At 44.7% G+C, this 14,316-nt stretch overlaps 1 protein-coding gene across 5 annotated transcripts in view; it reads right to left on the bottom strand.

Annotated features, from left to right (window-relative positions):
* The window catches only part of LOC139262882 (H(+)/Cl(-) exchange transporter 3), a 206,733-nt gene that overhangs the window by 154,902 nt on the left and 37,515 nt on the right, over nt 1-14,316 (bottom strand). For 2 of the 5 annotated variants that reach the window (XM_070878140.1, XM_070878165.1), the window contains exon 1: nt 7,481-7,694. The exons of the other annotated variants lie outside the window; for them this stretch is intronic. In XM_070878140.1, the coding sequence (XP_070734241.1) occupies nt 7,481-7,562 (82 nt within the window). In that variant the 5' untranslated portion in view covers nt 7,563-7,694. Of the gene's footprint in view, nt 1-7,480; nt 7,695-14,316 lie in introns of those variants that run through there. 5 annotated transcript variants of the gene reach the window in all.

The raw sequence follows: 14,316 nt of genomic DNA, 5'->3' as shown, positions 1-14,316 counted from the left end.
AAGGATAGCAGGTATGAATGCATAACAAGTGCATTTAACCTACAACTCTCTTTGGGAGGGATCAGCCAAACTCTTCTAGTCTGTAAAGCAACAGTCACAGGAAAACAAACCATTGCGAGTGTTTGGTTTTATAAAGGCACTCGCTATGTGTTACTGAAGTGAATGGGGAGTGACACCTCGAGTGTTCTCGACTGCTGGTGCTGCAATATCATCGAACTGGAACGCCTCACCGCCATCGGTGCCCGGGAACTTGAATGCTTCGACGTCGACATCGCCACCCGAAGGGGAAGGCCAGCTCAAAGAACAAGGTGGGGATTACACCTTCTTCTGGAAAGACAAGCCAGAAGAAGAACGCCGCCTCCGTGGAGTTAGTTTCACCATCAAGAATGAGCTGGTCGACTGCCTCAGTGACCCCCGGCAGGATTAGCAAATGTCTCATAACTCTCCGGCTTACCCTATCCCAGAACCAGTGCGCCACAGTTATCAGTGCATATAGAAACATAGAAAATAGGTGCAGGAGTAGGCCATTCGGCCCTTCAAGCGTGCACTGCCATTCAATAAGATCATGGCTGATCATTCACCTCAGTACCCCTTTCCTGCTTTCTCTACATACCCCTTGATCCCCTTAGGCGTAAGGGCCATACCTAACTCCCTCTTGAATATATCCAATGAACTGGCATCAACAACTCTCTGCGACAGGGAATTCCATAGGTTAACAACACTCGACGCAACTGAGGAGGCCAAAGAGGTATTCTACTCCAGCCTCGAACAATCCCTGTCCCGTGTCCCTATGGACGACAAATTGATCCTCCTTGGCAACTAGAGTCAGTAAGGACACAGACATCTGGGGAGGCATGATCAGCAAAGAGTGGGTAGGGAAATTCAACTCCAGCGATGCCCTGCTCCTGACAAAATGCCTAGAATAAGACCTTGTCATCACCAACACCTTGTTCCACCAGAGGGACAAGTACAAGGCATCGTGGCAACACCCTTGCTCCATGCATTGGCACCTGCTCGACTAAGTCATCGTTCGAGTGAGGGATCGCAAGGACGTGCACATCACCCACGCCATGACAGGAGCCAATGACTGCTGGACGGACCACCGCCCAATTCATTCCATCATCAACATTAATATAGCCTGACGATGGCAACAGAAGTAATACCACAGAAAAATCAACGGTCGTGCACTCAAAAGACCCAGCTAAGAGAGCCCTATACAGCCAGCGCCTCACTGCCAACCTGGTGACCCTCAATGACCGAGACGCAGAGTGCCCACAGCACTTGGTCTACCCTCCAGGCCACCATAACTAGTGCCTGTGAAGAGACGCTCGGTCACTCAACCAGGAAACACCAGGACTGGTTTGATGAGAATGACCAGGAGTTCCAGGAGCTAATAAATCACAAGCGCAGGGCATTTCCAAACCTAAAGCAACAACCCAACTTGGGAGCATCAAAGCAGCTCTACAGACAGCTGAAGGCGGAGGTCCAAAAAATCCACGAACTAAAGAATAGATGGCGGGTAGAGAAAGCACAGGAGATTCAGCAGTTGGCCGACAGTGATGACTTGCGAGGATTCTTCACCACAGTTAAGTCCACCTATGTCCCAAGCACCCAAGGCCCCACCCCACTGCTGGCCAAGAATGGGGAGACACTCATAAGAACATAAAAACTAGGAACAGGAGTAAACATAGAAACATAGAAAATAGGTACAGGAGTAGGCCATTCGGCCTTTTGAGCCTGCATCACCATTCAATAAGATCATGGCTGATCACCACCTTAGAACCCCTTTCCTGCTTTCTCTCCATAACATTTGATCACTTTAGACATAAGGGCCATATCGAACTCCCTCTTGAATACATCCAATGAACTGGCATCAACAACTCTCTGCGGTAGGGAATTCCACAGGTTAACAACTCTCTGAGTGAAGAAGTTTCTCCTCATCTCATCCTAAATGGCCTACCCCTTATCCTAAGACTGTGTCCCCTGGTTCTGGACTCCCAACATCGGGAACATTCTTCCTGAATCTAACCTGTTCAGTCCCGCCAGAATTTTATATGTTTCTATGAGATCCCCTCTCATTCTTCTAAACACCAGTGAATACAGGCCCAGTCGATTCAGTCTCTCCTCATAGGTCAGTCCTGCCATCCCGGGAATCAGTCTGGTGAACCTTCACTGCACTTTCTCAATAACAAGAATGTCCTTCCTCAGATTAGGAGACCAAAACTGTACACAATACTTCAGGTGAGGTCTCACCAAGGCCCTGTACAAGTGCAGTAAGACCTCTCTGCTCCTATACTCAAATCCCCTAGCTGTGAAGGCCAACATGCCATTTACCTTCTTCACCGCCTGCTGTACCTTCATGCCAACTTTTAATGACTGATGTACGATGACACCCAGTTCCCGTTGCACCTCCCCTTTTCCTAATCTGCCGCCATTCAGATAATATTCTGTCTTCGTATTTTTGCCATCAAAATGGATAACCTCACCTCACATTTATCCACATTATACTGAAGCTGCCATGCATTTATCCACTCACCTAACCTGTCCAAGTCACCCTGCAGCCTCTTAGCATCCTCCTCGCAGCTCACACCGCCACCCAGCTTGGTGTCATCTGCAAACTTGGAGATATTACACTCAATTCCTTCATCCAGATCATTAATGTTCTTGTAAATAGCTGTTGTAAATAGGAGTAGGTCATACAGCCCCTCGAGCCTACTCCGCTATTCAATACGATCATGGCTGATCCGATCATGGACTCAGCTCCACTTCTCCGCCCGCTTCCCATAGCCTCTTAACCCACTATCATTTCAGAAACTGTCCATTTCTGTCTCAAATTTATTCAATGTCCACAGCTCTCTGAGGCAGCGAATTCCACAGATTTACAACCCCGAGAAGAAATTGCTCCTCATCGCTGTTTTAAATGTGAGGCCCCTTATTCTAAGATCACGCCCTTTAGTTCTAGTCTGTCCTATCAGTGAAAACATCCTCTCTGCATCCACCTTGTCAAGCCCCCTCATAATCTTATATGTTTCGATAAGATCACCTCTCATTCTTCTGAATTCCAATGAGTAGTGGCCCAACCTACTCAACCTTTCCTCATAAGTCATCCCCCTCATCCCCGGAATCAACCTAGTGAACCTTCTCTGAGCTGCCTCCAAAGCAAGTATATCCTTTCGTAAATATGGAAACCAAAATTGGACGCAGTATTCTAGGTGTGGCCTCACCAATAGCTGTAGCAAGACTTCCCTGCTTTTATACTCCATCCCCTTTGCAATAAAGGCCAAGATACCATTGGCCTTCCTGATCACTTGCTGTACCTGTATACCATCCTTTTGTGTTTCATGCACAAGTACCCCCAGGTCCCGCTGTACTGTGGCACTTTGCAATCTTTCTCCATTTAAATAGTAACTTGCTCAAGGACACCAAGGCAGTCAGGGCCCGTTGGAAGAAGTACTTCAAAGATCTCTTTAATCGAGACTTTGCCTTTGACATGAGTGTCCTCGACTCCATCTCGCAGCATGCTACCTGTCACCATCTCAGAAAAACCCCAGCCCTGCACGAGGTAGAAAAAGCCATTTGTCAGCTCAAGAATAACAAGGCATCAAGAGCAGATGGAATCCCCGCTGAGAGACGGAGAGGCACAGTGCGGATTCCGTCCACTACGGGGTACAACGGACATGATCTTCACAGCGCGACAACTGCAAGAGAAATGCAGGGAACAGCACCAACCCTTGTACATGGCCTTCTTTGACCTCACAAAGGCCTTTGACACTGTTAACCGGGAGGGACTATGGAGCGCCCTCATTTGTTTCGGTTGCCCCCAAAAGTTTGTCACCCTCCTCAGCCTGCTCCACGATGACATGCAAGCCGTGATCCTGACCAACGGATCCACCACAGACCCAATCCATGTCCGGACCGGGGTCAAGCAGGGCTGCATCATTGCGCCAACGTTCTTCTCGATCTTTCTCGCTGCAATGCTTCCTCTCACGCTCAACAAGCTCCCCACAATAGAACCAGTGGGAACCTGTTCAACCTTCGTCGCCTCCAGGCTAGATCCAAGACCGTCCCATCCTCCGTCATCAAACTACAGTATGTGGACGACGCTTGCATCTGCGCACGTTCAGAGGCTGAACTCCAAGCCACCATCAACAGCTACGAAAGCATGGGCCTTACACTAAACATCCATACGGCAAAGGTCCTCCACCAGCCTACAGCACTGCCCCCCGCCCCCGGTCATCAAAATCTATAGTGCAGCTTTGGACGTGGACCCCACTATCCATACCTCGGGAGCTTACCATCAGCAAGGGCAGACATAGACGACCAAGTCCAACACCGCCTCCAGTGCGCCAGCGCAGCCTTCAGTCGCCTGAGGGAGAGAGTGTTCTAAGACCAGGACCTCAAATCTGGCACCAAACTTATGGTCTACAGGGCTGTAGTGATACCCGCCCTCCTATATGGATCAGATACGTGGACCATATACAATAGACATCTCAAATTGCTGGAAAAATATCACCAATGCTGTCTCCGCAAGATCCCTGGGAGGATAGACGCACCAATGTCAGTGTTCTCAATCAGGCCAACATCCCCAGCATCGAAGCACTGACCACATTCGACCAGCTCCATTGGGCAGGCCATACCGTCCATATGCCTGACAGGACTCCGAAAGCAAGTGCTCTACTCGGAATTCCTACACGGCAAGTGATCCCCAGGTGGGCAGAGGAGACGTTTCAAGGACACCCTCAAAGCCGCCTTGATAAAGTGCAACAACCCCACCGGCACCTGGGAATCCCTGGCCAAAGACCGCCCTAAGTGGAGGAAGAGCATCCGGGAGGGCACTGAGCACCTCGTGTCTCGTCGCCAAGAGCACGCAGAAAACAAGCGCAGGCAACAAACCAGACTCCCCTCTCACCCTTTCCTTCAACGACTGTCTGTCCCACCTGTGACAGAGACTGTAATTCCCATATTGGACTGTTCAATCACCTGAGAACTCACTTTGAGAGTGGAAGCAAGTCTTCCTCAATTTCGAGGGACTGCCTATGATGATGATCACCCAATCAACACAGCACATAGGAAAATATTCTAATTTAAACTTTTTTTTTAAATCAATTTTTCTGTTTTTTAAGCACCAATAATAGTTTCAATAAACTAACATATCAATCAATCTCAATGAAACCTGAATTGCGGTTCCACAGGGCTCAGTACTGGGTCACTTGCTTTTTGTGAAATATATCAGTGAGTTAGACCGCAATGTAGGGGGAATGATTAAGAAGTTTGCAGATGATACAAAAATTGACCATGTGGTTGATAGTGAGGAAGAAAGCTGTAGACTGCTTTCAATGTCAATGAACTGGAAGATGTCAATGAACTGGTCAGGTGGGCAGAAAATTAGCAAATGGAATTCAATCCGGAGAAGTGTGAGGTAATGCATTTGAGGAGGGCGAACAAGGCAAGGGAATACACATTAAATTGTAGGACACCGAGAAGTGTAGAGGAACAAAGGGACCTTGAAGTGCATGTGCACAGATCCCTGAAGACAGCAAGACAGGTAGCCAAGGCATAGAATATAAGAGCAGGGAGATTATGCTTGAACTGTATAAAACACTAATTAGGCCACAGCTAGAGTACTGCGTGCAGTTCTGGTCACATTACAGGGAAGATGTGATTGCACTAAAGAGAGTACAGAGGAGATTTATGAGAACGTTGCCAGGACTGAAGAATTTTAGCTATGAGAAAGGATTGGATTGGCTGAGGTTGTTTTCTTTGGACAGAGAAAGCTAAGGGGAGATTTAATTGGAGGTGTATAAAATTATGGAGGGGCCTAGTATAGAGTGGATAGGAAGGACCTATTTCCTTTGGCAGAGAGGTCATTAACTAGGGGGCATAGATTGAAAGTAATTGGTAGAAGGATTAGAGGAGAGTTGAGAACTACTTTCACCCAGTGAAAGTATCATCTGCAAACTTCTTAATCACTGCCTGAAAGGGTGGTAGAGGCAGAAACCCTCATCGCATTTAAAAAGTACTTGGATGTGCACTTAAAATGCTGCAATCTACAAGGCTACAGACCAAGAGCTGGAAAGTGGGATTAGGCTGGATAGCTCTTTCAGCCAGCATGGTGGGCTGAATGGCCTCATTCTAAGTCGTAAATTTCTATGATTCTATGAAGCAGCATTTCAATTTTAGTGAGTATTTATTTTATTTTGAGATCCACAGAGCAACTTCAGAATACTTCTTGTGTAATGTATTGTTACTGTGCAACAACACAGGCACTGAAAGAATAGAGAAGAAAACAGAATTTGGTTCAACTGATATTTTCTATTATTAAAGCATTAACAGTCTGCACTCACTAAGAAAAGGCTGCTGCAAACTCAAGAAAAATAACGCGACTTGTGTACTTTTGAAGAGAGATAACGTTTCACCAAATAAAACATTGCAAAAGATAACAGAAAACAATTCTTCCAATAAACTCATCATAATGTGAGACACTACTGCTTCTCCAAAATAAGGCCCACATATGCAATATGAGTACTTGAACTCTTAAAATACACATGAAACGGAAAATATACTCTACGAACTGGAACAAAAATACGTTAAAAAAACCACAACAAAATGAGATGCTAAGATCTGAACTTTAACAATGCATCACGTCTTGAACTGCTTGCTTGCAGATTTCAAGTCACCACATACTGTTAACAAAACCTGCGTCATTTTTACCGGAGCAGTGCTGAATGAACAAATCCGCAATACCAGGCGACTAAGAACGATGTCACTTATGCTGCATTATCAAAAGAATTAACAGAGCTAAAAGCAGCTCGACTCTAGTAAGCACACCTTATACTGCAAGTTCGACTTAAAACACATTCTTAACCTTTGGACTGAGACCAAGTGCGAATGGTATGGGGGAGGGGGAACGGGAGAGAAAGACTGAGCTATAGTGCCAGGATTAATATGTAACACTGGATTTCTTTGTGGAACCATTTTAGTCCAGTACTTAAAATGCCTGGCACTAAATACAATTTAAAACAATAGCACATTAATAACATGAACAGGAAATACATCATTGGGAACCTTTATAGACATCCTTATAAATATACATATCAGAGTGGAAAGTCCGATCTGATGGAATACATTTCATTTAGAGGTTTCATTGAAGGAGAAAGTATTGAAGAATAAAAGCAGCATCTGTCGGTGTAAGCTACAGTACAAATGGTGTCACTTACTGAGCAGCGTGATCGGTTGGGACTAAACCATTCAAGCAAACAAAAATGGGAAAACCGAGAAGCAGGAAGGCAATGAAACGGGAAAATGATTCCAACTGCAGAATAAAAATAGCAAAGCCATCAAAATGTGTCAGTAAAACAAAAACGGACCTTAGAGTCTGACTGACTTTCTGCAGAAAGGCCGTCGCCTATTCTACCTGCCAAGAACACTTTCCCTTATTTACAAAAGCTGAATGATAAAAAGCTGTGGAAATAGAACTCACCCCTTCTATGCATTTCTTGCAAAGGAATGCAGTTTCTACCACCGCCATCATAAGGTACGTAAGGATCAGAAGGCATATCCATGAGGTAACAAGAAGGAGGCAAGCAGGCTGCACTGAAAATCTATCACATTCTCCTCCCAACCTGCAGTCAGCAGAGCTGTGGATTTGCTCAGGAAAGCAGAGTGTGTGTGTGTGTGTGTGTGTGTGTGCAGCAGCAGCTTGGGTCCTGCAATAGGCTGTGATGTCAGCAACAGGAAATTGCTCCAGTCATGTTGCTCCTGGTTACCAGTTCGCTGATCGCAGAAGCTTAACAGCAGAGTAAATGCATTGTCATCTAATGTTTTTGAAGGTGACAGTTCTAAGTTAGGCAGATTGCATAATCCAAAATTTAGGACAACTTCTGTTATTTGATTGTCAAAGACTAATCCAATTACTAAACTACACAATGGAATTTTGTTTAATTCACATTTTCATTATGGTGCTTACGTACAAGGCAGAGAGAAAGTGAGTGAGAAAGAGAGACAGAGAGAAAGAGAAATAACTAGAAAGAGCAAGAGAGCGAGATAATGAGACAATGAGATACAGAAAGAAATTGGATGTAAATAGAGTTTTCTAACATACCTCAAGTTATTCCTGAAAGTGTTTCATAACCAATGAATGGCAAAGCAAATTACTGTTATGTGGGCAAAAGCAGCGGCTATTTTGCAGACAATGTCTCATTAAAAAGCCCCAACATGAAGGACCAGTTAAATTAGTGGCATTGGTTGAGCGAAGAATGTTGGCCAGGACAGCAAAAGAACTCTGTGTTCTTTGTCAAAAAGTACAACAGGACCTTTAGTATCCACTGAGACAGGACCTCATCCTGAGGACTGTTCCTCAATGCAGCACTCGCACAGGAATGCACCGAAGTGTCAGCCTACATTATGCATTCAAGTCCCAGAGCAGGGCTTGAACCCTAAATCTTCCTGCATTCAAAGAGTTAAAAGGAAAAAGAGTCCCGGGGGAGGGAGGGGGCTTGTAGGGTAGGAGGAAAACACAGAGACAGGGCAGGGCAAGACCACAGAGGGATTGAAACATGATAAGAAATTGTAAACTTGAGGGGCCGGATTTTCGGCTTTAGGAAAATGGTAGCGATACGTGAAACTTACCGTTTTCGCTGCGCTACCGTTTTTAGGCCGAACTTTGGGGTTTTATGTTTGGGTAAGGGGGGTGTTGCACGAGGATTCGCAGCACAAAAACGCAAGTTTTGCCAAATTTAGTCCGGGGCCGGAACACAGAGGCCTTGGAAGGAGGCGGGGTAGGGTGGGGGGGGGGGGGGGGGGGGAGTTCCAAAAAACATTTACAAGACACTTATCTATCGAATCGCTGAAAAAAAAATTATTAAAACTTTAACTTACCTTTTTTTTTTAAGAGGTTTCATTACTTACTGCTGCTGGCAAGGCTGCGTTGATATTCTGGGCGTGGCGTATGGGTTGGGAGAGCGCCGAAAGTCCGACGGTAATGCAATCCACGGCGTTGCACGTCAGCGGTACGTCCCATCGCCGCCTCAAACATCGAGCCAAGGATCCCGCCCGGGCTTTGCGACCGGGTTTTCGCGTGAGGGTCAAATCGCGGTGAAAACCCAGTCGCAAACTTCTCAAAAATCCAGCCCGAGGTGTTGGAAGACTGGGAGCCATGGTTAACAAAGATGGGCGAGTGCTGCGATGCACGATAGAATTCAGGCAGCAGAGATTTGAATGTACTGAAATCGGCAGAGCATGCAGGATGACCAGCATTGTCAAGTCTGGGAGTGCCAAAGGCATGGATTCTAAAAGGTCATTGATATATGTTGCAAAACAGCAGAAAAAGTGCAAGCAGTTTCACTCTGAAGAGTCAATCTACTGTGCTGGAATAAAATGGAAACAGATAAGGCAGGACACCTGCACTCCTGGTACTCCCTCCCTAACAGCACTGAGGGAGTACCTTCATCATCATCATCATCATCATAGGCAGTCCCTCGAAGCGAGGATGACTTGCTTCCACGCCAAAAAGGGATGAGTTTCACAGGTGTTTCAATGAAGGACCTAATATTCCAGATTCCGAACTACATCGTGAAGGGTGGAAGATGCCTGTGCGTGGATTTTTTTTTTTTAAACGTGTTGTGGCCGTTGCACACCAGCCACCACAAGGGCTTGACAGATCTAGGTCTCGGTCCAGTGGCAAGGATTACCCAAGACAACTGGAGACCAGCTCTGCTGCACAGACCGAGCGCACACACATGTCGCGGTGTGGGCTGGCCCGTGCTGCCCCTGGGTCTTCGCCTCTCCTGGGCCCCGATCACATCCCTCTACAAACTCTTGCCGCTCCTTCGTCCCTCCTGCTGTGCCTGCCCGCACTGCAATCAGCGACCTGGCTTCACAGCCGTCACCCTCCTGCAGCAGCACGTGCTGCTCCCTGCAGTGGCCCCCGGTCTGCTGATGGTCTTGCAGGCTGGGACCACGCCGATTTCCGGGTAGGGCACCTACAGCAACTGAAAATTAAATATCGGCTGTTTTTGGTCAATCTTGCACTGGAACAGGGCACCTGCCACACAAAAATTTAACCAAAAATATTCTAAAGGTGACAGATTGCAAGTATTTTTCAGTTCTATTTTGTATTTCCAAATTGAATTTTTGTTTCTTATCATTTCTATTGCACGTGTGTGTCTGCTGTATTATTGCAAATATATAAACCAGCACGAGCTTCACGAAATATTGAAAAGGATCAGAATATAAGCTCTTGATTTAAACCAATAGACACTTGTACCCCAATCATTATTCTATTTAGTACCACTGTACAATATATAACAATTCTCTTCCACTTCAGAAATGCCAAATAATAGGAGCATAAAAGATCAAGCCAAACCATCCTCGTACACACCCAATATCCATGTGAAACAAAGATTTGATGTGATCACACACCGTAAGCAGTTGTTACTAACAATCAGTATCTACAATCTCAACAATAAAACAGAGTGTCTACAAAGACAGACAGAAGAAGCAACTTCAATAAATAGATTGCGATGAAAGCACACCTCGTACTATATTACAGGAATCTTATGAAGCCCTACCCTTCATTCTTAGTCTGTTTGAACAAGCAACTGAAGCCAGCCAACTACAGACTTCTACAGTAAGGTCCCGGAGCTACTCACTTCTGATTTTTCAAGCTAAAAAGTCTGTCCAAATGAATTTTGTACTGCTGCCAATAATTACGTTTTCATATTCAGAGACGATTTTTACAGGACAAAGACTAGGGCAATACACAACAACAACTTGTATTTATATAGTGCCTTTAATATAGTGACACATCCCATTATAAGACAAGAATTTGACACAGAGCCGCACAAGTAGAAATTAGGGCAGATGACCATGGTCATATAGGTCGGTTTTAAGAAGCATCTTGAAAGAGGAAGGAGAGGTAGAGACGCGGAGAGGTTTAGGCAGGAAGTTCCAGAGCTTTAGGCATCAGAAGGCACGCCATCAAGGGTTGAGCGATTATAATCAGGGATGCTCAAAAGGAGTGGAGACATCTCAGGGGGTTGTGGGGCTGGAGGAGATTACAGAGATAGGGAGGGGCGAGGCCATGGAGGGATCTGAAATCAAGGATGAGAATTTTGAAATCGAGGCGTTACTTAACCGAAAGCCAATGTAGGTCAGTGAGCACAGGGATGATGGGCGAACAGGACTTGGTGCGAGTTAGGATATGGGCAGCTGAGTTTTGGATCACCTCTAGTTTACGTAGGATAGAATGTGGGAGGCCAGCCAGGAGTGCGTTGGAATAGTCAAGTCTAGAGGTAACAAATGCATGGATGAGGGCTTCAGCAGCGGAGGAGCTGAGGCAAGGGCGAAGACACACGGTGCTACGGAGGTGGAAATAGGTAGTCTTAGTTATGCTGCGGATATATGGTCGAAAGCTCATTTCAGGGTCAAATATGACATACATAATGACTGTTTGTATTCATCTCACAGCTTGTATATAGATTCATTCTTAGGATGCCGGTGTCACTGACATAGCTGGTCGTTACTGCCTTTTCCCAGAGATACAACTGAGTAATTTGCTAGGTCACGTCAGATGGCACTTCAGAATCAACCATGGCATATGGAGTCACATGGACTAGACCAGGTAATGACGGGAGTGAACCAGTTGGGTTTTTACGACAATCCGACTGTTTCGTGGTCACTTTTACTGACTGATACCTGCATTTTAATTTCCAGATTGTTTTTTTTTTTAAACTGAATTCAAATTCTTAAATAGTCATGCTGGGATTTGAATTCACAATCTCTGGATTAGTAAAGTTCTCTGACTTACGAGCTCAGTAACATACCACAACACTACTGTAACCATTATTTTTTTGTTACATATATTGTACTCCTCTTCACCTCCATGTGCCATGCCTGCAAGTCCAAAGTTCAGGAACTCTCAATTATCCACTAGGGAGGCCGACCATTATAACAGATATTGGAAGATCTACTCAAAATAGACCCAAGTGTTTCAATTTAATGTTTTATTTGCTCTAAAGTAAATTAGAAAAACGTAAGTATTAATTCCATCAGAGTTGATGGGCTAAACATTTGAAGTTCGCCATTCTCTTTGTTGAAATTACATTAGAACTCAATGACAACTTGCATTTATATAGCACCTTTAACATAGTAAAACGTCCCCAGGAGCTTCACAGGCGTGTTACTGGACAAAATTCGACACCGAGCCACGGGGAGAAACTAGGATAGATCACAGCTGACTTAACTAAGACAGCCATGGAGAATGAATCAGATAGAGATCACTGAAATTTTGATATCCCAAACCTAGATAATAGTGATGAACAAAATGGAGTGCTGGCTGGCCAGCATGTACAGAATCCTGCCAAAACATTCTTCATTAGTACAGTTTTAGAAGGAAAGGATATCTGTGCACTTTTATGTACAACTAGTAGATCTCCTGTGGATTTGCTCACAGTAAATCAGAAGTTTTATTAGGAGTATTACGCCTAGTATTACCAGGGAAAACAGATTTAATCAAACATTAGAGGGTGGCCCTGGGATCTGGCACACTAAGATGGGGGTCAGGGACAATGAAAGTGCATCGCTAATCAAGTTTTTATATAAAAATAACATTAAGACTCAAAAATGAGTTTTTTTTTTTTAAAACTGAATATGCACAATAATGACCCCCCCCCCGCAGATCAATTCTCTATAATGAACCTTTGTTTTCGTTTCTAAGCAGCAACAAAAACCACAAACGGCTTATTATGCCCTCTACTGTCCATGACATGATAACAGCAGTTCCTGTTCATGCATGCTGCTTCTGTTTTACTGTGAAGTATTCCTAAGAGTAAAGCATAATTGTATTATGTTTATATAAATTCATTGCTTGCCAGCAACAAGTTTTCAGCATTCATAAGAACATAAGAAATAGGAGGGGTAGGCCATTCGGCCCCTCGAGCCTGCCCGCCATTCAATAAGATCGTGGCTGAACTTCCACCTCAACTCCACCTGCCTCCACTGTCCCCATATTCCTCGATTCCCTTAATATCCAAAAACAATCTCCGTTCAATCTCCAGTTTCATGCAAAGTCTTTTCAAAGAATCTCTCAACTTTTGACTGCTGTTAATGTGCAGATTGCATGCTGGGAAATTCTACAAACTGCATTTGCTCAGATTTCGCAGATGTCGTTCGAAGCTCTCTAAAATGTTGGGTAAAAATATCCAGCTGAAACCAAATGGTTTTGAGACAACAACAACTTGTATTTATATAGTGCATTTAATGCAGTAAAATGTCCCAAGGCACTTCACAGGAGCATTAGAAAACAAAATGTGACACCAAGCCACATAGGGAGATACATAGAGTAGATGACCAAAAGCATGGTTAAAGAGGTAGATTTTAAGGAGCGTCTCAAAGGAGGAGAGAGAAGTTGAGAAGCGGAGAGGTTTAGAGAGGGAATTCCAGTGCTTAGGGCCTAGGCAGCTGAAGGCACAGCCGTCAATGGTTAAGCGCTTAAGATTGCTCAAGAGGGCAGAATTAAACAGGCTGAGGCCTTCAAGTAAAGACTTTAATGACGTCATTAAAAGACAAACAAAGTTCAACATAGAAACTTTGTTATCGTCAAATAGATTTTTTTAAATTTTGGTTAAGCCGTTTAAACGAGGCCACATCTGGAAGATGCAGGAACAGAAGGACCGGGGGGTTCACATACACAAATATTTGAAGATGGCAGGACAAGTTGATACGACTGTTGAGAAAAATTCTATGGGATCCTTGGCTTCATAAACAAATAGAGCCATAAGAGTACAAAAGCAAGGAAGTTATGCTATATATTTTTTTTTAAATAAATCACTGGTTAGGCCTCAGCTGGAGTAGTGTGTCCAATTCTGAGCACCACACTGCAGAGGAGATTTACTGGAATGAGACCAGGGATGAGGGACTTCAGTTATGTGCCGAGACCAGAAAAGCTGGGATTGTTCTTCTTCGAGCAGAGAAGGTGAAGGAGAGATTTAATAGAGATCTTCAAAAGTATCAAGGGTTTTGATAAGAGTAAGTGAGGAGAAATTGTTTCCACTAGGACCAGAGGACACAGATTTAAGATAATTGGCAAAAGAACCAGAGGGACAACGAGGAGAGGTTTTTGGTACGCAGCGAGTTGTGATCTGGAATGCGCTGCTGGAAAGGGTTTCAACTGTAACTTTCAAAAGAGAATTGGATAAATACTTGAAAAGGAAAAAAATTGCAGGGCTATCGGGAAAAGAGCAGGGGAGCGGGACTCTTTGGATGGCTCTTTCAGAGAACAGACATAGGCGATGGGTTGAACGGTTTCCTTCTGTGTTG

The sequence above is a fragment of the Pristiophorus japonicus genome, chromosome 1 (assembly GCF_044704955.1).
Source record: "Pristiophorus japonicus isolate sPriJap1 chromosome 1, sPriJap1.hap1, whole genome shotgun sequence".
Classification (NCBI taxonomy): Eukaryota; Metazoa; Chordata; class Chondrichthyes; family Pristiophoridae; genus Pristiophorus; species Pristiophorus japonicus.
The sequence above is the reverse complement of the archived record's forward strand: the minus strand, read 5'-3'. Positions and strand labels throughout refer to the sequence as shown.